This window comes from Monodelphis domestica, chromosome 3 (assembly GCF_027887165.1).
Source record: "Monodelphis domestica isolate mMonDom1 chromosome 3, mMonDom1.pri, whole genome shotgun sequence".
Lineage (NCBI taxonomy): Eukaryota > Metazoa > Chordata > Mammalia > Didelphimorphia > Didelphidae > Monodelphis > Monodelphis domestica.
The window spans coordinates 398,060,536-398,088,162 of record NC_077229.1 but is presented as its reverse complement, the minus strand read 5'-3'; the positions used below and the strand labels follow the sequence as shown (position 1 = coordinate 398,088,162).

The following is a 27,627-nucleotide window of genomic DNA, read 5'->3' as shown; positions in this document are numbered from 1 at the left end:
TATCGACTGAGTCACTTAGCTGCTCTTAGTTTTTGAACTTTTAAAAATCTTTAAATATTTAGACATTTCTCTTTATAAAAGAAAAAAAATAAAAAAATTCACTCAGAGGTGATGAAATACTTCTGCCAACAGTTTCATCCTGAACCTTTCTGGTTTGATCTCTGATCTCAAACTCTTCTTTCTTCTGATATCTTTGTGGCTAGCATCTCAATCGGGTTCTCATTCTAAAGTTCTTCTCCATGAGACTTAATCAACTCCTGCACATCATTCTCATCCACTTCTAGCTACAGTTCTTGTGTTAATTTTACAATCCTTTTGTTCACTTCTTCAAACATTTCATCTTTGTCAAGTCAAGGAAAATCAGGACCTGAACTGTAAGAATACTGTTCTCTAAAGTCTTTATACATGCTTGTTATATCTTCCCATGCCTCTCAGAAGCTTTAGCAAAATGTAAGGCAAGAGCTTTCTGTCTGGATTTTCAATGCAAACTCTAAATCAAAAATTGCCAACTACCCCTAATCCAGAGACTTATAAAAACTACAAGGAAATCCAGAAGCAGGTGACTGAATGATAGAAACATAGTCTCATTTTGGTTCTATGAGTTATTTCTTTGAATTACAAAAAATTTAAGTATTTACCACTATGTGCCAGGCCCTGTGCTTGAACCCTAAAGTTTTTCGTCTAAAGACTACACAACAAACCCATTAATTTTTCCCCCAAAGATGAGTAAAAAAAGATAGAAACAAGTATATGGAAGTATAGTCCTGTAAGAATAGTAGTGGCAAGAGCCTCAAAATCCCCTGAAGTTGGCAAGGAAAATAAAAGATTAAAAATATTTAAAAATTCCAACTGTTTTCTGTCAAGCTATACTGAAAATGCCTCTAAATCCTTTTAGCTGCCTAAAGGAGGAAGATCATTTAACTCTGAATTTTAAACAACTCCTCAAAGTTTATCAGATAAGTCATGAGTCAAGTTGTAGTGGTGAAAGAAAATGATCAAAAGAGAGGAATTCAGAAAAGGATGAATGGGATGAAGCTAACAAAAAGGGAAGATAAAGTAGAGCTGTTCAACTTTTATTTTGCTTCTCAGTTAACAGTGACCTTTGGACTAGGAATGACACAACAGAAATGGTTCAGAGGGAACTGAAACAGAAGCTAAGCAGGACTAGTGTAACAGAACCAACCCTTAGCTGCTCTAGAAGAGTCTAGGGTCAATCTACTCAGATTAAGTCCTTAAAGGAAGGAACTGAAAGAGGTAGAGATGAGTCACTGAGGACTAAGTGATTCTTGATAGATTATGAAGACTTAGAAGTCCTACAGATTGGGACAAAGTCAAATATTGTTCCCATTGTCAAAGAAAGTGGAATCTGCAAAGGCAACTGGGCTTGACTTTATTGGCAAAATACTGGAATATTATCAACAAATCAATGGATGGTGAAAGAATATCTAGAGGGGGCAGTTAAGATGGCTCACTGGATTGAGAACTGGACCTAGAAATGGAAGGTCCCAAATTAAGCCTCAAACATTTCCTACCTGTGAGATCTTAGGCAAGTCATTTAATTCCAGTTGGCTAGTCCTTACTGCTTCTTTGCCTTTGGCACCAATAGACAATTCTAAGACAGAAGGTAAGTGTTTAAAAAAAAAGACTATCTAGAAAAGGAAAACAGTGATCGCAAAGAAGTTACATCAAAAACAAGTCATATAAAACCAATCTCATTTCCTATTTAGTTAGGATTATGAGACAGATTGAACAGAGCTTGTATCATTTAGCTAGATTTTGGGAAACCATTTGACAAAATCAAGAACTCTATCTGGTCTTGTTGCATACAGTAGACTAGAAAAAGTACATTTAAATGGATCTGGATGAATGGTCAGAACCAAAGTAGCCTTGGGGCTGGGTGATGTTATCTTGGAATTAAGTCTCTTGAAGGGTGACCCAAGAATCTGAAACTGGCTGTATGCAGATTTTGTCATCTTTCTGCTTAGAGGCACAGATGGCAAGCATATCAAAATGTATAGATAGCAAAGTAAGGAAGGATAACATAATGGGCAGTAAAGATAAAAAAAAGATCAACCAGCTAAAACTGGATAGAATTTTTTTTAGGCTAGATCAATAGGTTGAACTTAAAATGGATAAAGCCAATAAGATTCAAGATGGCTGTTTATATGAAAAAAAGGCATAGGACAAGCAAGAGTTGCTGAACTCAGATTGTATATGGAGGCCTTCTTGTCTAGACATGTTCAATATGGGAATTTGTTTGGCTTATATCCATATTAGTAAGAAGGAATACTTTTCTTTAAATCTCAACAAAAGGGGGAGGTAAGGAGAGAAATCAGAATGCGATTTAAAAATATGAAATGTAATTTTTAAAAAAGACAGCTATTTTAGCAAAGCACAAACTCAATGAACCAAGAGTATGATGAATACCATGGGCAAAAAAGCTCAAGTAATCATAAGCTGCATTAACAGTACAAGTGTCCAGGACCAGAAAGTTACTCTGTCCAATCAAAGGGACATCCTGAGTTATTAGTTATTAGTGTTCAGTTCTAGGCATTACAATTTGGGAAGATCAATAAGATAGAGAGCATTCAGTGTACCCCAGAAGGCAACTGAAATTGAGATCATGCTGCATGAGGGTTAATTTAAAGAAACAGGAATGTTTTAAGAGCAGTGCTCACCTAGGAAAATCCGTCCCGTAGAAGAGGTTGGGCACTGTGTTTGGTTATAGAGGACCATACTAGGAGCACCTGAGAACAAGCAGATTTATACTTGGCTTAAAGGAAAATCTTGTTAATAATTAGAACAGGTTTTTCCTCTACTAAAGGTCTTGCTTGACCACCACTTCTTCATTGTTAAAGAAGACAATCTTGTCTGATGTGGAATTGGACTATATGACTTTTGAGATTTCTTCTCTGATTCTGTGATAATCATCAGCTGTATAAATTACTGTATATAAAAAACAAACAGTACATAGACTAGAAGTTTCATAGATTATTATATTATTTATAATAATAATAATAATAATACAGATACATTACTATTATTATTACTATTATACTCCAAGGGAGCACAATCAGCAAGAAAAAGTCCAATATTATATATATACTTTTCAGTGACCAGTATAGTAAGAATTTCATAATCTAATAATAATGTACTGATATTTTACTAAAAATAAGTGGAGAAGGAGGAAGAATCCAAATTGAACATCCTGAAGGACAAGATGACTGGGGTAAAGTGGTGCCAAAAGGATAAAGTCAATTCATATGCATAATCTATATCTCTATGTGTCTGTATGAGGGAAGGCAATGTGATATACCCGAGGGTAGGGGTAGAACACTGAATTTAAAGGGAGTTTGAATCCTGACTCTACCACCCTCCAGGAACTTGAGTCAAGTCATAGCCTGTTTTATAAGTAAACTTTCTCAACTGTTAAATGAAGACACTGAACTATTTATGATAGCTGAGGTCCCATCTACATTAACACTTGATAGAATAAACTCATTATAAAAGTCAAGGCTAATTTATCCTATGTATTCAGAATTAATGTTACTAATGTTACTAAAATGACCAATTCTTCCTGTAGAGGTGACACCAATGTTATGCTAATAATGTTACTAAATTTAGGGACTTAGAGAGTAAGTTGTTGTGACTAATAAGTTATGTCATATTTTATAATATATTCTACATTATATTATTCATTACATATTTTCTATTATGTATAACATGCTACATAACTTCTTGTGTTGTGTCATATTATATTTTGAATTCTGTTCACCTCTAACCCCCTAGAATTCCATAACCCTGTGGCACCAAGACCTTCACAGACAGACCTAAGTTAATCAATTCCACCTCTGAAACAAAGTTTTTCTGGCTGAATACTGAGGTGGTGGGACAGGAGCCACTACCATTCTTCATGTCCCACTGGTTTCGAAAAACAACCATGGATTGAGAACTGGAAGAATCCCTGAAGACTACCTACCTTAGTACAATCTCCCCATTGTACAAATAAGGCCATTGTATCCCAAAGAGGTTAAGTGATTTGCCAGTTCACAAAGGCAGCAAGTAGTAAAGACTAAACATGAACCCAGGTCTCCAGACTAAAAATTCAGCTATTTTTCAATTGTAGTACCAAAGCAGAAGTTAGACATAAGTTTAAAAAAAAAAAAGAGTAAACTGAAGTTAAAAATAATGTACTTTGGACTAATTGGTACCTTTCTTCCCTAAAAAGTAGCTCAAAGCATATTTCTACATTATTATCTCATCATCATTACACGTTACATTTATATGAGCACTTTAAGGGCTCGAAGCATATTCTCATGGTTCTATCTCCAGGAAGAGATAGCAGAAATATACGAGATATACTGGATAATAAGTGGCTTTCCAAAACCAAAAATGTAAGCAGGACCCACTGTTCAGTTTAACCCATATTTTTCACATTTTCAGTCACTTTCTTTGTTCAGTCACTCGGTACTGTCCAACTCATTGTGACCTCATGGCATACAGCATGCCAATACTGTCCATGAAGTTCTCTTGGCAAGGATACTAAAGTCTTTCACCATTTCCTTCTCAAAGACAGATCGAGTTGATTTGCCCAGGGTTGCACAGCTAGTAAGTATTTGAGGGTAAATTTGAACTTAGATGTCCATCTACTTCACTACTTTGCTGCCCCTATAAGCTTTCTATAATTTACACAATTCACCAAAAGAAAAAAAAAAAGAACCTGATTTGTAGTTTCTGTTTATTTCCAATGAACTCCTGAATTGGCTCCAGCATACCCCTGAACTACAGTATCCCCATTTTAGAAATAAAAAATTTGACACTCAAAAGAAGTTGATGCTCTCTGATACTCAAAACGGGTCAAGCCTAGCATCAGTGGAGCTATTCAAACTAATACAGGTACTCTTTTAGACACCAAATCCAATACTAGTTCTCTTACACCATGCTATCTCTACCTCCCAACAAGTTGCCCCAGACCCTTGATAAGAATGGGATTAAAAAAAAGGGGGGGGGAGGGATGCAAGTACATATTTCACATGAATATCAAATTCATAAGGGGAAGATACACATAAATCAAAGTTTGGGATAACTTATGGTAATTCACATTCATAAAACTAATTCTGGCTTCTTACTTCTCATATGGGAAGATCTTAATAGCTTAAATAAAAAACCAAATCCCAGTAACTTCTCCATGTAGTTTATATTTAAGTGCCCCTAAACCAAACACATTTTTGAGGTTCCAAAAGCAAGATTCTGTGGGCCTTCCATTAAACTGTCTAGATTATAAAAGGAGGGGACAGAAAGAAGAGAAGGAATTTAGATTGTTTGGAACTACTTTTTTAAGGGGAAGGTAGGGTCTTGATCTGTAGTTTGGTATAGGGAACCCCAGAGCAAGGAAATATAGTATGGATGAACACCTGCTTTGCAACTTTAAAGTTTTAGGGAGTTGTCTTTTACAGGAAAAGATAAAGGAATTTTAAAAAAAAGATAAGAAGCTTTGGATTATTTTGTTAACTCTTCAGGAACTCAGCTGAGAAAAGGGTATTAGATTATTCAGCAGCTATCTTAAAGTAAGTAATTTATATACTGTTAAGAAGTAAAACTAGCTTGCCCATCCCACCAGCCAAAAGGGAGAAAATTAAAGTAACAGCAGAAAAACCAATCAATTTCATCCATTCATTTCATACTTTGCTGACATCTATCTGATACTAGATACAATAAAGCAATCTTAGGTCATGGTTACATGTATGATAACATACAAACCCAAATCCTGTAAGAGTCATAGGAGTTTGAAGTTAAATATTAAGACACTTTTTTTTTTTAATGTAGAGAAAATATGGAAATGGGCTTTGAACAATGATGCATGTAAAACAACCTAGTGGAATAGCTCATCAGAATAGCTCATCAGCTCTTGGGTGTGGGGATGGAGGAAGGAGAAGGGAAAGAACATGAATCATATAACCATGGGAAAATATCCTAAATTAAATAAATAAATTTGAAATGTGGAGAACTGTGTTCCTTGAGCTGTTCTCCCATAAAAAGTCAACCATTAAGACATTCGGTTGAAATTTGTTTCCTAAATTTAAATGAAATCATCAACAACATGGAAATAGGTTCTGGTCAAGGCCACAAATAATACCCAATGAAATTGCTCATCAGCTGTGGGAAGGGTGGGTGGAGAGGAGGGAAGGAAATAATGTGATTATTGTAACCAAGGAATAATGTTCTAAATTGACTAAATAAACTAATTCAAATGGAAAAAAAAAATAAAAAATAAATAAATTTAAATGAAATCAGGAAAAATTCCAATAAATGTATTTTGAAAAGAGTTTTGTTTTGTTTTATTGGGGGGATCCACTTCCATTAAGAAACGCAGGAGCATTTAAGCCATCGCTAAATCCTTTTACATAAGGATTCATATAGCACAGTTATAAAACCTTAGCATCTGCAAATACTGGGGGGGAAAAGCATAAAATGCTCATTTTATGCTAAATTGAGGGGGGGAAACTACTGCCAACTACTTAAGTTCTTTAATTCATCAGTAAGTTTTCTAGAAACAAAAAAAAAATCTATGAATGCACACAATACAGTAGCTATCCACCTATGGGAACAAGAATAGCAGGGTCCTTTCTAGTTATTAAAAAAAAAAGATAATTGAAGGGGAAGACAAATCCCCCCCCAAAAAACCACCATAACTCACCTGGGCTTGCCTCTCTTTCGTTATCATTTTCATTCATCACAGCAAGATCAGAAAATTTTTCAAAAAAGATGAGGAAAGAGAAATCCTGACTCTTCAGTGATTGCTGCAAGGATGGTGAGTGACAGACTGCTGCCCCCACTTACTTGCCTGCACGTCCTCAAATACTCTTTTTAGTAATAGTGAATTGTGGTAGATAATCCTAAGGCAAGTCCATCAGGGGTGGATGCAGGCAGTTTAAACCAGACACATGGCACAGAAACCTAAGCAGCACTGCCCCCACAGCAGCAACAGTAAGACACTCCAAAGGAATTAAGTAGTGGGATAATCATCAGTGATAGATAAGGGGAGGGCCTAAATAGCTAAGATCAGGTGTCTTCATGTACCAACACGAGGCTTCCCAGATAACTGGAGGTACTGCCCCCTCCACCCAAGCCTTTGTCCCAAAGAAGCATGGAGCCAGCAGGCAGGCACATTAGGGGAAAAGTACAAGAGGGAAATTAATCTTGTCTAATGGCTACACTATTATCTGTAATATGTTTCACCAGGATTCTTGTGGGTTAGGTTTTTTAATCCTAGGTATAAGTAAAAGTGCACAGGATTAAATATAATACTTTACATCATTCCTCCCCTTCACTCCCCCCACTCTAAGACTAACAAATGACAGTGATTTTATCCCTAAGCTATATGGCACTCAAGAATCTCACTTATGCAGAAACGGCTTTCTATGGGTTGTTCTTCTGAACAACTATTGCTACAATGAGCAACCACCAAAGTATGCCTTACGTTAACACTTAACAAAATTCATCTCTTAGCCTCAATCACAGGATTACAGAAATATCCAGAACTGAGCAATCATCACGTGTTTTTGTTACTTTAGTCCCTCAGAGAAGGATTTGGTTCCTCCTACAGTCTACTCATTCTACTCAGTTACCCTTACACAAACAGCAAGAACACACTCCAAAACTCTGGGCTGTGTCCCAAATTCTGAATGTGTGCATCTTTGGAAAACATAAATAACTGTGCTGGTCCTCAGTGCCCTGAAAATCATGCTCTAAGACCTCTGCCATTGCAACACTTCTTTTGATGGTACATACAATTAACCCAAACTCAACTATGCTTCCAAAGAATGTCTTAGGATGCTTCCAAAGAATGTCTTAGCAGTAATAGTGGTGGTTCCTCCATTACTACAACCTATGCCTGAAGATCTCTTAAATGCTACTGTCCAAATCCTGCCCCAGACCCTCACTGGCTGTGTGACTCTAGAAAGGTCAATAGCTTTCTCCCAGGCTCAGTTTCCTTATAAATAAAATGGAGGTAATAACAATACCCACCTCCCAAGACAGTGGTGAAGATTAAATGGAATAATATAAACAAGGCGTTTTGTTCAACACAGTTAACTGCTTAATAACCTTTTTTTTTAGACTGAAAGCCAAGTTTTCCCAGGCCAGTCAGATGGTAAATGGGATAGTACTGATAAACATGAGAAAATGTTATATAGAGCATGCCTGGCTTCTTGTAAGTCCCAGCTATCCCCCTTATGCCTCTGTGGACTATTTCTAATTTATCCCGTAAATACCTTGTCTGCACATAAGCATTTGCACATTGTTTTACATATAAGACTAGATTTTTTTAGGATAGGCACTCTCTTTTGCCTTTCTTTGAATCTCTAGCTCTTAGCACAGTGTTTGGAATGTAATAGCACTTAATAAATATTATGAATTGACTGACAAGTTTTAGTTTTATTAGAAAAAACAAAATTTTCAGAGTTTGGACTATTTACTGCTATAAGAGATAGATAGATAGATTACATATGGAACATGTACATATGTATACAATATATAAAACATGCATATAGTGTCCAATGAACAGACACCATGTGATACAAAATATGTAATGCAAATATTTCACATGTATATATTGTTGCATTAGTGTATATATATAAATATAATTACATCTTTCTATTACTGTATTAACATAAAAACAATGGTTTCCAGAAACTATCAGATAATGTATAAAACTTACTATAAATGGATTATATTTATGCATATTCTATGTGTATATGAATAGACATATAAATATGTAATTATAATATACTCATGCTTAATGTGATACATCTATAATAAAATATGATGCAAATGTAATACATATTCAAAATATTACTATTTTGTCTCAAACATACATTATTAGTATGAGGAAAAGAACAAACTGTCCAGAGCTTAGATTCTATTTATTACTATCAGAAATACAATTTTAAAAAAAGATAAACAGAATATGTATAGCTATGTATGTATAATACATGAATAATATATAGTACAAGCACAGGATACATGAGATTAATATAATTTGTATCACAAATATACATGTTCAATACACATGCATATTACAATATACACATTAATTTATTAGCATATATACATTCATATATAGCTACATATCTGTTATTGTATTGCTATCATATATTACTACTCAGTTTCTGCTCACCACAAACCCTTACCTCTTCTTCCTCATATAACAGGTTCCTATTAATTTAGCCAGCTTTTAAACATGTCAGAAATATATATATATGTATATATATATTCATTCATTCCCAAAACCTGCTGGCTTCTAGCACTATTTCTGATTAAAAAAGGAACCCAGCAAGGGCAGCTCAGTGGATTGAGAGTTAGACCTGGAGATGGAAGGCCCTGAGTTCAAATCCAACCTCAGACACTTCCTAGCTGCCTAGGCAAGTCACTTATCTCCTGTAGCCTTGTCCTCTTCTGTCTTGGAATCAATACATATTAATTAATAATTTTAAGATGAAAGATAAGGGTTTAAAAGAAAGGTAACTACCAAGGCTAAATATGGTTTAACCCTTCCTCACTTGATTTAAAGGGTTCCTCCCAATGATAATATACAAACTTTTTTAGTAGGAACCCGAAGACATTTCAACAAGTTATTAAAAAATGTTAATAGCTTGGCCATAAAAATGGGTTCAGTAGCACTACTGCCCCACTAATACAGAGATCTAGGTAAGGTCATCTCAGTAAGGTGCCTGTGCCCAGCTGACTTCTCTACAAATGGACTCTAAAGAATAAACAATGTGGAAAGAGTCCAAGATGATTTACAATTCTTATCTTATTGAATGCATCAATAAGTTTAAGCTCCCAGACAACCTAGTGGGAGGTTTTTCAATTTGCTTGCCATAAATAAGACTTTGTCCAAAGACACATAAAAGTGATTTGTCAAATATGCTAAAGGCTCCAAGCTGAAGTCAGTTTATAAACTAAATGATGGAAATTAAAAGTTTTAAAATACAAACATTCCAGAATGCTGGTTCTCCCCACCTCAGCCTTCAAGGTGATCTTTCTAAAAGCTCTTAATTCTGACCAAGTCACCACTCTCCTCCTCTTCCCCTTCCCAGGAACTCCAGTTTCTCCATTATACCTCTGTCTGGCCTTTAAAGCTCTTCAGAACCCATCTTTACCATTTTGTTATATCTAACTTGCCCTCCAAGGACTCAGTAGCCCAATCTCTTTGCTGCTCCTCAAAGAAGAGACTTACTATCTCCAGGCATTTTAGCTAACTATTCTACCACACCTGGAATGCGGTCCTCTCTTATCTCCAACTACAGGATTCCTTTAAACCTCATTCTTCAAGAAGTCTCTTATCTAAATATTGTATTAAAATATTCATAGCTGTGCTCTTTGTGGTGGCAAAAAATTGGAAAATGGGGGGAGAGGGGAGGTGTCCCTCGATTGGAGAATGGCTGAACACATTGTGGTATATGTTGGTGATGGAATACTATTGTACTAAAAGGAATAATAAAGTGGAGGAGTTCCATGGAGACTGGAACAACCTCCAGGAAGTGATGCAGAGTGAAAGGAGCAGAACCAGGAGAACATCGTACACAGAGACTGTCAGAGACTGATACACTGGTGCAAGCGAATGTAATGAATTTCCCCACTAGTAGAAAAGATCCAGGACAATTCTGAGGAGCTTATGAGAAAGAAAGCTATCCTCATCCAGAAAGAACTGTGGAAATAGAAACGCAAAAGAAAAACACATGATCAATCACATGGTTCAATGAGGATATGATTAGGGATGTAGACTCTAAATGATCACTCTAGTGCAAATATTAATAATATAAAAATAGATTTTGATAAATGAAACATGTTAAACTCAGTGGAATTGCTCATTGACTCCGGGAGGGGGGGGGAAGGGGAAGAGGAAGAACATGAATCATGTAACCATGGAAAAAATTCTAAATTAATGTAAATAAAGAAAATAAAGCAAGCTAAAAAAAATAGAACATCAAAAAAAAAAAGTCTCTTTCCTGATCCCTTTTATAAGCTGCATGTAGCTAGGTGGCACAGGGGATAAAGCAGCGGGCTTGAAAGAAGGAAGAATCCTTGGGAGTCCAAATTTGGCCTCAGACACTTAGCTGAGTGACCTTGGGCGAGTCACTTTGCCTAGTTCCCCATGTGTCAAATGAGCTGGAGAAAGAAATGGCAAACCACTCCAGTATCTTGATCAATAAAACTCCAAATCTGGGAGACAGAATCAGATACAATTTGTAGCTTGATGGTATGTAGTTGTTTGTGTGCTATCTCAACCCCACCCCATTAGATTATATGATCTCCTTTTAAGCTACTTTTTGCCTTTCTTGGTAGGTGCCTAGGACATAGTAGGTGCTTAATACTTGTTCACTTGACTAGAACATCATACAGGAAAAAAATATGAAGTTTAACTAGGTTTAAAGTTTTGCATGTAGGTTCAGAAAAATTCAACTGAATAAGTACAGAAAGGGGGTGACAACTGACATGTTGCTAACACTGATACAGTATTCAAGTTTCTGATGCCACTAAAAAACAACAACAACAAAACTTTGCCTTGTTTCTTAGACACAAAGTATCCATTCTAAGGCAGAAGAGCAGTAAAGGCAAGGCAATTGGGGTTAAGTGACCTGTGCAGGGCCACAAATCCTGACCTGGCTCTCAGTCCACTAAGCCACCCAGCTGCCCCCTGGTACCACATTTTAAAGAAAAGCATAAACAAATTAAGGTCAGTCCAAAGGAGGAAAAATGGGAGGGTAATAATCTGGGAACCATGACAACCAAAGCACACATCTGAAGAAACAGAGGATGCTTGACAACAGCTGCCAAATTTTCAAAGGGCTGGCATAAAGAAGAGCAATTAGATTTATGTATATATAGGGCAGAATTAAGACCAATAAAAGAAATTAGGAGGAGGCAGGTTTTGTTCCAAAACCCAGGAAGAACTAGTGTGGCAATAAATGGAAGAGTTGTCTTGAAAAGTAGTGAGCTCAAGGCAGCTAGGTAGCACAGTGGATAGGGAGGACCTAGGCTCAAATCTGGCTTCAGATGCTTCCGTGACCCTCACTTAACCCCCACTGCCTAGCCTTTGTTGCTCTTCTCTTGTCTTAGAAATGATACCAAGACTGAAGATGGGGGGGGGGGGGTGCCACAGGAAGTTTGGGGGATTAGGAGGAAGACAGAAAGCACTGTGAGCACTCAGCTCCTGTGTGCAAGGGATTATGCTAGATAATAACGTAGAATCAAGAAATTAATCTAGCTCCTACCCTGGTACCCCCCCCCCCTTTCCTACATGCTTCCTTGGAACAGAATCTGTCCTTTTTTTGTGTGCTTGTATTTTCTTCTTAACCCAGTACTAGACACAGGTTAAGCACTTAATTCATGTTTCATTCATTCACTCATTCATATGAAGGGTCACTTTTATCTAAAAGATAGCACATAAGCTAGTTCCCAAAGCAAACTCTTTTTATTTCCAAGGTTTAAGCAATTTGTCTTACCCAAATACACAAAGATATTCTGGTCAGAACCTTGGATTCCTCACTAAAAGGAGGTCTGAGTATGTGAAAAAGAGAATTGTAATACCAGCAGTTAATGGAATCTAGTACAATGACCCATTAACGTAAACAGAATTATTAGTGAAGCATTTGTCACCTTTTTTGGTGCATGTGAGGGAATTAATTTTTGTTCTTAAACCATCAAGCAGGAAAAAAATGTGGGAGAAAAAACAGAAAACCTCCAGTTTCAGGACACTAAAAGGGCATCAGAAAATCAGTTCCATCTCAATGGAATTCCAACTTGCCCAGTGGGACAAAGTCATGGGCAGCAGACTACCATTATCTTTGCATTTGGTACAGTGCCTGGCACTTATTGACTACTAATGAATTACAAAGACAGTTATTAGACAAGTGTCAGCAAATCAGAAGTTTCTTCCTTTAGTTCTTAGTTTAAAAAAAGATAATAAATTCATCAGACTATGCTTTACTTTTTTATTACATTGACACTTTATGGCACTTTGACAAGTAGTCATTTTCAAATTTGTGTGTAGCAGTCTCTCGATAACAGAGGATGACGATTGACTTTGTGTATTTTTGTGCACAAAGACACTTGTGCATGAAGATTTAAGTGGAAAAGTCGATGCACAGAGAATTTAAAAAACCCCATTTTATGGAAGAAGTTGCTTAGGGATGTGAACCAACTAGCTCACTTGACAGTCTTGTGGTTAAAAGCAAAACAAGGACTCTAGACTTATGATATTTAGACAGATGTGTTGTTTGTTTGTTTTTTCCATTTCAGTCCTATAAAGATTTTTTTTTTCAATTTCCTTGAAGGAACAACTAGTCTGTCCCCAATTTTATAGTTCTTAATTTATTTATGCTATGGACTCCCCCTTGGCAATCTCATGACACCTATGAACAGTTTCTCAGAATGGTTTTAAATGAATAAAATAAAATTGTAGGGTTACAAAGGAAACCAATCATATTGAAAATATTGTTAAAATGCTTTTTCAAAACTTTCACAAACCTAAAGTTAAGAACCTAATATTAGTCTTGGAAATAATAGCTCCAAGGAAATTAGGTAACCTGAGACATGCAAAAAATCTACACAATGGATTTATCACTCATGATACCATGTTATTTTTTAAATTATAGACAGCTAGTGGACACTTTCAGAATTCAGGGAGCTTTGTTCTTGTTTTTTATTTCTGTCATCTGCTTATGTGATCCTGAGGAGTATACGTAATGGGACAAGGCAGACAGGCAACAAAAACATTTATTGTTAATAAATAAATAATAATAATGTTATTGTTGCCAGCTGCTAGGCACTGTGCTAAATGCTGGGTTAACCAAAAGAGGGCAAAAGATAATCCCTGCCTTCAAGGGGTTTACATTCTAATGAAGAAGAGAGCATGCAAAGAAATATATACAAAGCAAATTATACAAAGAATAAATATGAATTAAGCAAGAAGAAATTAAGAAGGACAGGAAGGGAGCAGCTAGGTAACAGATCTGGGGGACCTGCATTCAAATCTGACCTCAGATACTTCCTAATGTGTGACCCTGGACAAGTCACTTAATCCAAACTGCCTAGCCCTTACCACCTTCTGCTTTGGAATTAATACTCAATATCAATAATAAGCAGAAGGTATGGGTGTAAAGGGGAGAGCAAGAGGGGATGTTATCCGATGAGAACAATTTGTTCTAAAAGTCAATAAGGCAGCTGAAGTAGATGCTGGGAAAGCTTGGAGCTTGGTCAGACATCAAAGACAACAAGGTCATCTACTACAGCAGCATCCTGACTTGTGTCTTGCCATGGGACCTGGATGACTTGGGAAGAGTGAATGACTCGATAACTGAAATTGAGGAGGCTGAGGACTTTGTGCAACTCTGCCTCAATTAAATTCAATTTACACACAAGTCAAGACATCACCCTGTGATGTCATTGGTCTTCTTTGAAAGGAAGGAAGAACACTTATAATTTACCAGGAAACTTGGGACAAACAATTAATTTCAGCATTGCTGTTTTTATTTGCTTGATAATTTATATTCTATCATTAAAAAAAAATACTTGACTTGCATTTTAAATGGGGCAAACAAGTTCACAATACTTCACTTCACACATTCTTGCTCTAGTATATAACCTGTAATGAACAGCTTCTACAGAAATCTAGAATGTGCTGCAAAGCTGATATTGAGAAATATTAAGATGGAAACAAAGAACTCTCATCAGGATTGGTACAGTTGCAAAAGAAAGCTGCCACCCAAGTTACCAGTTGCCTTTATGACATATCTATTACCAAACAGAAACCTCAGTCACAACTGAAGCATAAAGAGCTGAGAGAATATATCAGAACTAGCCTCCGCCTGGTTTTTTGGTGTTGTTGGGGGGACTGAGGGTTTTGGGGGTTTTTTTGTAATAGATTACTGCTGTTTTCAACTAAATTCACTTTGACAAAGCATCTCTAGGAGAGCAATGGTTTTTAATGATCTGTTCAAAGAACTTAATCTAATCTAACCTAAAGAAAGAAATCCAAAGAACTTGATCTAATCCAAAGAAATAAAAGTTCTCCTCTAAAAAGCTGGCATAAGGAAGCAGGAAGTCCTAAGTTTCTTCTCAGTTTGGAAGTTTCTCATTCTGTTTCTTATTTGGTCAGGGTCTCACATCTCAGTATTTTTTATAAACTCCAAAGACACCACTTCCTCCAAATTATAGACATGAAGGTACCCAGATTCTGAATATTTCCACATTTAAATGAAGGTGGCAATGAAAGGGTTAGGATGGAATGTACATCAGGTACACAATGATACAGCTAAGTGGCTCAGTGGATAGGGAGCCAGGTCTGGAGATGGGAGGTCCTTGGTTCAAATGTTATCTCAGATACTTTCCTAGCTATACGGCCTTGGGCAAGTGATTTAATCACCACTGCCTGGCCCTTAGCACTCTTCTATCATATAATCAATATTTAGTATCAATTCTAAGACAGAAGGTAGAGGGTTGGGGGGTACATAGAGGTAATTTGTTAAAGTACTAAGGATAGGGAGCTAGATGGCTCACATCTAGAGATGTGAAGTTCTGGGTTCAAGTCAGATCAAAGGGGGCAGCTAGGTGGCTCAGTAGATTGAGAGCCAGGCCTAGAGACAGGAGGTCTTGGGTTCTTCCCAGCTGTGTGACCCTAGGCAAGTCACTTAACCCCCATTGCCTAGCCCTTACCACTCTTCTGCCTTGGAACCAGTACACAGTATTGATTCCAATCAGAAGGTAAGGGTTTAAAAAAAAAAAGAGTGGAAGGGATCAACAATGGAGGTTAAGTGACTAGCTCAGGGTCACACACTTAGGAAGTATATGAGGTCACATTTGAACCCAGGATATCCCATCACCAGATCTGGCTCTCTAACCATTGAGCATTTTTGCTGCCCTCATCCCCACCGCTTTACATGTATCTTTGATCCCACACCATACCATCTTGTCTGCTCTCAAAACTTGCACACCATACCATCTTGTCTGCTCTCAAAACTTGCCCAAGTGACTCTTTGGCACAGTAGGCAGCTTGTCAGTCTCGAAAGCTGAAGGTCTTGAATTTGATCCTCATCCTGGGATGGAGGGTGTCATATATTGGGAAAGACTTTGGAGACTAGAAGAGTCACTCAGCTTCAGTTAGGGCTTAGTCCCCATCTAAAGCGCATTGTTAAACCTGAGATTCCCCTCAGGGTGGATTCTCACAGGAACAGGGTCAAACCTGAACTAAAATCACTAAATCTGTCTAAGCTACAAGTTTGGGGACATCTAGATTCCCTGTTGACAATTGTAATACAGAAGATAAGGATTAAAAAAAAAATCTAATCAGATGCCTTCTAGCTGTGACCCTGGGCAAATCACTTAAACCCAATTGCCTAAAACTCTTTCCAATCTTCTGCCTTAGAATCAGTATTTCTCAATTCTAAGACAGAAGGTAAAGGTTTTAAAATAAATAAAAACAAACGAGTGTGGAGATAACACTTTATTATTATGGCAAATCAAAAAAACAAATAGACCTTTAGCAAGAGGTATGTATGGTTTAAGATTTTTTTTAAACTGACAAAACCACATACCCATGAATAGCTAAAACCTCAGAAATGTAAATATTTCATTTTATTCAGAAAAATAACAGGAAGAAAGTATACTGTTGATTTCCCTTGGACAGAAACTCAAAAGTCAAAGGAAAGCACTGTAGTCAAGCACTGATTGAGGTCAACTTGAAAACATCATTTAACAATTTCACAGGTTGATAATTATAGGTTCTGAAGTGTAAAAATTAAAATTATATCTTAATAGTAAAAATGTTATATTTTTGATGTTTATTAAATGATCATTAGAAATCAAGGACTAAAGAAGATACAAAATAAGAACCACGTGCCCATGGCTGATTAGCCCATTTAAAATCCCCCGCGCTTAGCTTACCACTACACTTGCTGCATCATGTCAAAATAAGAGGCGGACTGGACATTTATTCCCTGTCTACAGGAAGTACAGAATGGCAGGAAGTCAGTGGGCTCTCGGGAAATATAGTTCCCCTTTAGGGTAACAGATTTTCAATTATACAGAAGAAGATCATGTCAGACTTTTTTCAAAACAATTTGATACTTTTTTAGTGAGATCAATAGCTTCCTTTCAGTAATCTTTTTTTATAAAATCTCCAGATGCATATTTAATGGCCCTTATCTGCCTGCTCAGCTCAGTTACTGACCACTTAACAGCTTGGAAACTCAGTGCCTAACGTCCCTCAGGTGCTGTCTCCCTCAAGGATGTACAGAGTCTTCCCTGATTCCTAGGGGACTACATTCTCCCTCTTGAAATCACTTTGCCCTGAGTGAGAGAGACAGAGACAGAGTTCCAACTAAAATTTTACCTTCCTAGGGGGAAGCCTTCACTAACCCTTCAAAATTCTATTGCTTTCCCTCATTTGATTATTTTCTAATTATGCTGCATAGAGAATGCTTTATATATTATATATCCATTGGTTGTCTCCTCCATTAGATTATAAATTCCTTGAGGGCAGGGGCTCTTTTTTATTTTAGCTCTTGTATCCACTGAAACTTAGCATAGAGCCTGGCAAATACCAAATTTATTAATTGATTGAGTATGTGTGTGTGTGTGTGTGTGTGTGTGTATACATATACACATACATATATAATAGATATAGATACACATATGTAACATAATAAACACAAAAATATATACATTCACGTGTATTCCTTTTCCTCCTCCTGTCCTACCCCTATTAAAATATATGCTCCTTTAGGGCAGGGATTTTCTCATTTTTTTTTATATTCCAAGGACCTGACTAAGCACAGTGCCATACAAACAGTAGACACATAAAGTACTGTTTCCTTAAGAGGTAGCTACATGGCTCAGTGGAGGGTTGAGCCATAGAAATAAAGGTCCTGGATTCAAATCTAACCACAGGTACTTTCTACCTATATGACCCTGGTCAGGTCACAACCCCCATCATCTAGCCCTTATTTATTTTCCATTTATCTTCCAATACTTAGTATGGATTCTTTTTTTTTTAAACCTTTTTTAAACCTTCTGTCTTAGAATCACTACTGTCAATGAAAGAAGAAAACCAAATCAACAGTATCAGAGATGAAAAGGGAGACTTGGTGAAGTCTTAATTTCCTCTAATGAAGAGGAAATTAAGGCAATCATTAAAAACTATTATACCCAATTATATGGCAATCTAGGTGATATGGCTGTGCATTTCTCCAATTATAAGGGATTTAGAGCAACAAACTGGGAAAAAATCTTCATAAAAACCTCTTACAAAGGTTTAATTACTCAAATTTATAAAGAGCTAAATCAATTATATAAAAAATCAAGCCATTCCCCAATTGATAAATGGGCAAGGGACATGGATAGGCAGTTCTCAGATAAAGAAATCAAAAGTATTTATAAGCACATGAAGAAGTGTTCTAAATCTCTTATAATTAGAGAGATGCAAGTCACAACAACTCTGAGGTACCACCTCACACCTAGCAGATTGGCTAACATGACAGCAAAGGAAAGTAATGAATGCTGGAGGGGATGTGGCAAAGTAGGGACACTAATTCATTGCTGGTGGAGTTGTGAATTGATCCAACCATTCTGGAGGGTAATTTGGAACTATGCCCAAAGGGCGACAAAAGAATATCTACCCTTTGATCCAGCCATAACACTGCTGGGCTTGTACCCCAAAGAGATAATAAGGAAAAGGACCTATACAAGAATATTCATAGCTGTGCTCTTTGTGGTGGCAAAAAATTGGAAAATGAGGGGATGCCCTTCAATTGGGGAATGGCTGAAGAAATTGTGGTATATGTTGGTGATGGAATACTATTGTGCTAAAAGGAATAATAAAGTGGAGGAATTCCATGGAGAACAACCTCCAGGAAGTGATGCAGAGCGAAAGGAGCAGAACCAGGAGAGCATTGTACACAGAGACTGATACACTTGGCACAATTGAACGTAATGGACTTCTCCATCAGTGGCAATGCAGTGATCCTGAACAACCTGGAGGGATCTATGAGAAAAACCACTATCCATATTCAGAAGAACTGTGGGAGCAGAAACACAGAAGATAAACAACTGCTTGATTACATGGGCCGAGGGGATATGGTTGAGTATGTAGACTCTAAATGAACACCCTAGTGCAAATACCAACAATATGGAAATGGGTTCTGATCAAGGACACATTTCGTAAAACCCAGTGGAATTGTCAGCTATGGGGAAGGGGGGAGGGGAGGGAGGGAAAGAATATGATTCTTGTAACCAAGGAATAATGTTCTAAATTGACTAAATAAAATTTTCTGAGGAAAAAAAAAGAATCACTACTGTCTCTAAGCCTGGCTCTCAATCCACTAAGCCACCCAGCTGCCCCCCTTAGTACTGATTCTAAGACCAAAGGTAAGGGTTTAAAAACAGGCAGCTAGATGGCTCAATAGAGTATTAGGCCTGGATTCAGGAATGCCTGAGTTCAAATCCAGTCTCAGGTATGTACTAGCTATGTGACCATGGAGCAAGTTATTTAACCTCTGTTTGCTTTAAATCCACTGGAGAAGGAAATGGCAAAACACTCCAATATCTTGGCCAAGAAAAAGCAATGGATAGCATAGTCAACAACTGGACAAGTTTCATTATTCCAGGACTCAGCCTCCACTTTCATATGAAAATCCATATAGTAGAGGACAACCTAAATTTCAATCATATCCACATGTCATAAAAATTAGTTAAAAGAAGAAAAGGTTATTGCTTTGTCCAAATGAGTTCCACAAGTATACTAGTATATTTTGGTATTAGAAAGACAAGTTCTGGTTAAGTAGTTATGTTTAAAAAAAAAATAAAGACATCTTTAGTTTCTCAAAAGATCTTGTTAGTATCTTCCCCTATCATGAAAGTTTAAAGACTTCTCCTGTGAATCTCTTCTAATAAACATTTAGCAATTTGATGATGATTAAAAGCCTACTATAACAAATGGAAATCTAGGTATATAAAGAAATGAAAGATATCAATAAAAGACATCTTTAAAGATAATAAAAAATATTTTTAAAAGAGATTAAAAATCTAAAACAAAAGCCTACCATATGCAAAGCCCTAAGCAAGATTTGGGGGCTTGCCTATGAAATAAATTGTGCCCGGGAGTTTAAAAAAGGAACTTCATTAGGCTGCATTAGCATTTCAGTTCAATGATGGAGGAACTAGGAATGCTGTGTATTTCTCACACTCCCATTAGAGTTCCATCAAATCATCCAGCTTGCCTGTCATTCCTGTACCTTGCCTTTGGACTTCTCATAAATTTACCATAGTCAATTTCCCAACATGCTAGAGATCTTCCTTGCTATTTTCTAGGATTTTCTTGCTATTATAAGAATATCTCTGCAGCCATGTAACAAGCTCATCTTTTCTGATCATACTGAAATGACTTCATCAATGAAATTGCTTCCTTTGAATAAAGCAGACTCAAGGTAATTCCCAAAAATAAAAGTATTCCTAGGTATTCCATTTCTAATTGTCACCACTACCCAAGAGCATGAGAAAAAGGAGTTTCTCTTTCAAAGTTCTCACCCTGGAATACATTGTGTTTTCCCATCCCACCCATGACATAATACTTTAAAGACATTAACACATTGCTGGTGGAGTTGTGAATTGTGAATCATACTTCCTACTATTTATTGTAGTGTGGGAAAATCTTCACTCCATTCACTTTAGCAAATTATTTCCTCTTTTAGCGAACAAAGATTTATTTAGAGTCTATATATAAAGTACAGTTGAGTTAAACTTTCACCACCACACAATTGGCCAGCTTACTCCTAAACTCCTTTCGTCTCTAGTCTCCCCAATTCAATATCAACATTTCACAAAGTCTCAAATAACACCAGGAGGAAGATGATTAATTTGTCAACATTCTCCAAGACCATCTACCAAAAGGTAGAGATACTATGAGAAATCTGGAATCCTTCAAACCTGTATTCTTCAGCCACTATCTTACATTTTTTGTATTTGTTACATTTTGCACTTGTTAATAATTTACATAAATTCCTGATTCCTCACACTAATCCTTTCCTAATTCCCACCTGTATTCTCTGGACTTAAAACATCATGCCATTCTCCCTTTCCTGCCCTGCAAGGTGAGTCTTCAGTTAGGGTCTTATGATATCAGCAGTCAAGTGTGATTAACTAAAAGGAATATTTGGCTTTTATTCAATTGTTTCTCTTTAAAAAAAAAAACAAAAAACTAAGTATACACAACAATTAAAATTACTATTCTTTTAAAACACAAAGCAGGCGGGGGTGTGGAGTTGGGGAGCTCAGTGGGTTGAAAGCCAGTCCTATAGATTGGAAGTCCTAGGTCCACATCTAGCCTCTGACACTTCCCAGCTGTGTGACCCTGGGCAAGTCACTTTACCCCCATTGACTATTAAAAACAAACAAACAAAACACAAAGCAAGTTTAAAGCATATACCTAAGTACAATTTGGTACCTTTCTCACTAATCTTAAGTATAATAATTTTAAACTGTCTCTTTTTCCTTTTTATCTTAAAAGTAAAACTTAAATCTGTCACAAAGCCCTTCAGCACAGCTTTCTGTCCCTAAATTTCAGTTGTTTCCTATAATCTCAGCCTCTCTCTTACTCAGCTAACATAAAAAGATATTAAAAACCAAGACCAAAAAGCCTCTTTTGTACACTCACTGCGCTGCTCCAACTTCTGACCTCAGCCCCAGGGTATAATTCACTCCTGTGACTGTCCTCCCTCTCTACCCCTGAAGTAAAGCGCCAAGTTTTGACTTCTGTCCAGAGCTCTCCTCCCACCTTTACTTTGAGGCGGAGAAAAGTGAAGCCACGAGTAACCCACTGCTGGGCTACCACACAGGTAGTGTTGCCAGAGATGCCGGACTATGTGATGGCCGAAGAGATGGCCCCAGAATTCACCAGTTTGCTGACTTTTTGGAAAACTTGTGCAAAAGAGAACGTGGAAGAGATTCCACTTCGAGAGTCATGGAGAAGACTGGCAGGCAGCCCTTGCCGGGGCGCAGGCCTCATCTTTGGGTGCTGCTCCCTACTCTCTTCCCAGAGTACTCCCAGGCTGCTGGGACAGAGTGGGAAGGACTGGAACTAAGAGGAGAGCCGGAGACGACTGGGAACTGACTGGCATGCTGATGAGGTTTTAACTGAAGGCTGTCTGGCGTGGGCCTCTCACTGCCACCCACGACGGAGTGGGGAGAGGGAGGTCGGCTCCACGGCCCTAAATTCTCAGCACAATTGAGAAGCTATTTGCCTCACCCTTCCTCGGTCCTGTTAGAAGAGTCAAGCGAGCCAAATGGGATTGTCCTTTCCCCTAGGCCTGAGTCATTTTTCCTTTTATGAACCTTAGCTCTAACTTTAACGATAAAGCTAAAGGTGCCTTTTCAGGGAATGGCCCCTTAGCAGCCATCCCTGACACTCCCTGCAGATTCAACTGGCTAGAAGCGAGAGGCCCATGTTACCAAAGAGGGGATTACCCCATGCTGAAAGCACGCCTAAACAAACCATGAAAACTTTTGTTTTTAATGGATGGTAGCTTCTGCGGTTGCTACTGATTGCATGCTCACGGTCCATCTCTATTCCACTGGTGATCCGCAGTACCCACCTGAAAAGGCTGGTCAAGGGGATGATGAAGAATCTATTTTGTGGGGATGGACTCTTACTCCTATGGGGCTAAGACTGTGGAATGAATCATGGAGTCAACGAAGCTAACCAGACACCGATTAGGTCTTGATTGAGATGAGGGGCAATCAAAAGGCACAGCTGATATCACTGCTGATATCAGCAGACCAAGAACACACAGCACTTTGATAAAGATACATATAACTGAAAAAAACCCACAATTTAGATGGGAAAACTAATTATGTAATAGGAGAAATTCCATGTAAAATCACCTATTCCTTTTTTTTTTAAACCCTTACCTTCCGTCTTGGAGTCAGTACTGTGTATTGGTTCCAAGGCAGAAGAGTGGTAAGGGCTAGGCAATGGGGGTCAAGTGCCCAGGGTCACACAGCTGGGAAGTGTCTGAGGCCACATTTGAACCCAGGACCTCCCATCTCTAAGCTTGGCTCTCCATCCACTGAGCTCCCCAGCTGCCCCCTCACCTGGTTTCTAATCTAAAAAGACGGCTGTAACAAGATCATACCATGTTTCCCCACAAAATCTCCATTGGTAGAGAATATAAACTGAAACACAATTTTTTTTTTAAATTTGCCAGGTTCAAGTATAATTTAGGAATATTACCTTTTCTGGGTGCTAAGCATCATCATTTAGGAATATTACCTTTTCTGGGTGCTAAGCATCATCATTTAGGAATATTACCTTTTCTGGGTGCTAAGCATCATCATTTAGGAATATTACCTTTTCTGGGTGCTAAGCATCATCATTTAGGAATATTATCTTTTCTGGGTGCTAAGCATCATCATTTAGGAATATTACCTTTTCTGGGTGCTAAGCATCACCATTTAGGAATATTATCTTTTCTGGGTGCTAAGCATCACCATTTAGGAATGTTATCTTTTCTGGGTGCTAAGCATCATCATTTAGGAATGTTATCTTTTCTGGGTGCTATGCATCATCAAGTTATGAGATCCAACCAGAGGGATATAGTGACTTCAGGTACAAAGGTTCCACTGAAGCTTTCCATTAGCAGACAGGGCTGTTGGTTCTAAAATACTGACATGCAAGTATGGAAAAGAAAAATGAAAATTATCCAGAAAAGCTATCCTGTGCGGATCACTTCTGAAACATGTTTTGGAGCATCATATTTTAAAAAGGTTATAGATAAGCTGGGTGGCCTCCAGGAATAGGATAAGGGAGATTCAAATCGTAAAAGAAATAGTTGAAACTACATTTTAGAAATATTTAGCCTAGAGAGAAAGTTAGAATGAGAACATGACTGATTTCTTTAAGACAGGTAAAGGCATCAATCGAGGATTATAGTTAAGTCTATTAAAATTAAGAGCTGGATCAGAAACAATGAAGAGTGTCTCAGAGTAGTGAAAGCCAGAGTTCAAATCTGAACTTTGACATTTACTAGCTGTGTGATCCGGGGCAAGTCACTTAAGTCCTACTTTGCCTCAGTTTCCTCCACTGAAAAAAATGAAGATAATAGCATCTACCTCCCAGGATTATTCTGAGAATCCAGTGAGATAATAGCTGTACAGCAAAGCACTTACCATTATGTGCCTGGCACATACTAATTGCTACATGCCAGTTGTAATAGTAGCCATTGTTTTAGTTGTTATTGTCCAGAGCTCAGATTTCACCAGCAGAGCAAACGCCTGTTGAGGAAACTTTACCATTCCAAACTCTTATTTCTAGTCAGAATTGACTGGGCCATTAAGAGGTAGTCCAAGCTCACAGGGACTGGATTGTCAAAGGTATTATATGGTTCAATGAGAAAAAAATTGACTAACAAAAAGGGAAAGTAAAGCAACAATACAATGGGCTGTTTTATGAGTTACTGAGTTTCCTGTCATTTAGCGGTCAGAGGTCTGGTTGGACACCTGTTGAAAATATCTTAAGAAGGAATTCTGAATCCAAGCTGTGGGAGACATAGGAAGTGATCTGGGGAGAAAAACCCTCGGCCCAGTAGGCTGAACCAGATTAAAAGATACTCAGGAAGTGCTCAATAAAATAAAAGTACGACATACTATTAATGTGATTTTTCTAAGTTAATACGCTGCCCACAGAGATCCATCCCTAGTTTGGTTTGACACCACTGGATGAGACTGCTAAAGGCAGCTAGGTGGCTCAGTGGATAAAGGACTGAGCCTGGAGTTAGGGAGACCTGAGTTCAAATACAGCCTCAGACACTTACTAGTTATGTTATCCTGAGCACATCACCACTTCATCCACACTTGCCTCAATTTCCTCGCCTGTAAAACGAGGATAAATAACAGCACTGACCTCACAAGGCTGTTGTGAGGATTAAACGAGATATAACGGATGTTATATAAATTCTTATTCCCCCCTCCCTTCTCTAGACTGTAGCTATTTAAACACTGAACTCCCAAGTTTGCAAAAGGCTTTTTAATCAAGACAATACTGAGAAAATAATACAAATTGTACTCTCATCTTCAGCTATTACTTCTCACTCAGTAGAGGAAAAAGAGGTTCAAACACACTGACAGTCACACATCTGGTAAGGAGATGAGCCAGAAACAGAGGACTTCTGATGGCAAATTCATTACGTCTCTCCTCAATACCACATTTCCTCTTCTCTATCTCATCTCTCCAAATTGTGCCATTGGTTCCAAGGTAGAAGAGTGGTAAGGGCTGGCAATGGTGGTTAAGTGACCTGCCCAGGGTCACACAGCTGGGAAGTGTCTGAGGCCGGGTTTGAACCAGGTCCTCCTGTTTCTAGGCCTGGCTCTCAATCTACTGAGCCACCCAGTTCCCTCACCTTAAAGATAAGAATCATAATATTTGTACTATATCTGCCTCACAGGGTACTTGTGAGGGAAATAACTCTGAAAATTGTATATATCTCATATTTATTTCTCTTTTTTTTAATCTATCCTTTCTAAAAACCAAATCTTTCCCCAGGCCTGGATCAATTCCCTCCCTATGTTCTCCCCAGCTCACTTGTATCATTTCCATAAGTCTCCAAAAAGCATTTCAAATGTGACATTTCAGCAAAATCAAATAGTGAGTTATTCCAATGCTTTGGTATGTATTGCTCCTAATTACATTGCCCTTTCCTTGTCCCATCTCACATTACAAGCGTATCAAATGAAATACAGTGGGCCCAAATTAGGCCTCCATTATCATGATGTAAGATCTTTCAACAGTCTTCCCAAGCCGCACAGGATTTCTCTCTTTCCTCTTCTAGGGTATTTGGGGAAAGGGCATTTCTGCTGCAACTCCTCCTCCTCCTTTTACTTCCTCTGGAGCCAGTCCAGAAAAGACAGTAACCTTTGCAACCAGCAGCCCAGAAAATCACCACCAGCCTGAAGCTGCCAGGTCCTGAGGTTAGTCTGAGCAATAAAAATCCATTTAAGAGAATAATGGCATTCTCTGAGCACATTTAGTCCAATGTGCCTTTGCCTTTGGTCCTTCTAGGATTCCAAGGAGAGTGCTTTCCCCAGACCAGGAAAAAGATGTATTCATGACAGTATATATCGAAGCATAGTTATCTGATACTATTGGAGGCGAGGGGAGGCAGGAAGGCGTTAATTTGGAAGGAAGGCAGATTGTATCCTGACTCTAGGCCCTCAAGAACTCCAACAGGAAAGCATTATGTCGAAATTAAACAAACTTGTAATTGACAGAATTAAGCCTCCCCCTAAGTGGCAATGCAATGATTCTACTCCCCCTCCCCATCTCTCCCTGTTTCTCTCCCTCCCTCTAGCTCTCTCTCTCTTCCTCCCTTTCTCTCTCTCTCTCTCCCTCTCTCCCATCCCCTCTCTCTATTCTCCCTTTCCCCCTCTCTTCTTTCTCCTTCTCTCCCTCTCCCCCCCTTTCTTTCTCCCTCTCTCTCATTCTTTCTCCCTCCCTCTCTCCTCTCTCTCTCTCCCCTCACTCTTCCTTCTCTCTCCCTCACCCTCTCATTCTCTCTCCCTCCCTCTCTCTTCTCTCTCTCCCCTCATTCTTCCTTCTCTCTCCCCCATCCTCTCTCTCTCTCTCCCTCTCTCCCATCCCCTCTCTCTATTCTCCCTCTCCCCCTCTCTTCTTTCTCCTTCTCTCCCTCTCCCTCCCCCCTTTCTTTCTCCCTCTCTCTCATTCTCTCTCCCTCCCTCTCTCTTCTCTCTCTCTCTCCCCTCACTCTTCCTTCTCTCTCCCTCACCCTCTCTATCTCTCTCCCATCCCCTCTCCCTCCCCCCTCTTAAAAACCCTTACCTTCTGACTTGGTTGTGAGGCAGAAGCACAGTAAGGGCAACTGGAATCAAGCGAGTTCCCCAGGTACACATAGCTAGGAAGTATTCACTGAGTCACCTAGCTCCCTAGATCTCTTTAAGAAAAACCATAGGTGAGAGGCAGCTAGGTGATTCAGTAGATTGAAAGCCAGGCCTAGAGATGGGAGAATCTGGCTTCAAATCTAAGATTAGGCCCCTTCCTAACTCTGAGATCCTGGGCAAGTCACTTAGTCCCCAATTCCTTGCCCTTACCACTCTTTTGCCTCAGAAGCAAAACAGTATTATTTCTAAGGGAGAAGGTAAGGGTTTAAAAGGAAAAGAAAAACCACAGGTCCTAAGTGACTGAGTGGATTGAGAGCCAGACCTAGAGATGGGAGGTCCTGGGTTTAAATGTGACCTCAGACACTGCCTAGCTATGTGACCCTGGGCAAGTCACTTGACCTCCCTTGCCTAGCTCTTACTGCTCTTCTGCCTCGAAACCAAAACATAGTATTATTCCTAAGACAGAAGGTAAGGGTTTTTTAAAAAAGAAAACCTAAAGCCAGCCTTGGAGATACATGTTCTCTATCTTCTAAATGTTTTTTAATCCCTGTGTTGTTTATATTTTTAAAGGGAATACACTTAAGCATTAAACGCATGTGCTTTCAGGTTCTGAAACAGAAAAAGGATGGTTATTAGTTGACAGACCTTTGAGCCCTCATACTTACTTATGTGGCCTTACTG

General features: G+C 38.3%; 1 protein-coding gene and 2 long non-coding RNA genes across 10 annotated transcripts in view; 2 read left to right on the top strand and 1 right to left on the bottom strand.

Moving 5' to 3' along the window:
- The window catches only part of SLC12A7 (solute carrier family 12 member 7), a 297,083-nt gene that overhangs the window by 99,895 nt on the left and 169,561 nt on the right, over positions 1 to 27,627 (bottom strand). The window contains exon 1 of one of the 8 annotated variants that reach the window (XM_056824332.1): positions 6,698 to 7,046. The exons of 4 other annotated variants lie outside the window; for them this stretch is intronic. In XM_056824332.1, coding sequence (XP_056680310.1) covers positions 6,698 to 6,734 — 37 coding nt within the window. In that variant the 5' untranslated portion in view covers positions 6,735 to 7,046. Of the gene's footprint in view, positions 1 to 2,678; positions 2,752 to 3,979; positions 4,694 to 6,697; positions 7,047 to 27,627 lie in introns of those variants that run through there. 3 more of the 8 variants (XM_056824331.1, XM_056824333.1, XM_056824330.1) reach the window with 3 other exon arrangements.
- Positions 1,166 to 4,083, top strand: LOC130458478 (uncharacterized). Its single transcript, XR_008917815.1, has 2 exons — positions 1,166 to 1,624; positions 3,790 to 4,083. It is a non-coding gene; the product is annotated as an uncharacterized LOC130458478 (long non-coding RNA).
- Positions 4,509 to 26,214, top strand: LOC103103183 (uncharacterized). The gene is made up of 3 exons (XR_464032.2): positions 4,509 to 4,608; positions 6,740 to 6,811; positions 25,881 to 26,214. It is a non-coding gene; the product is annotated as an uncharacterized LOC103103183 (long non-coding RNA).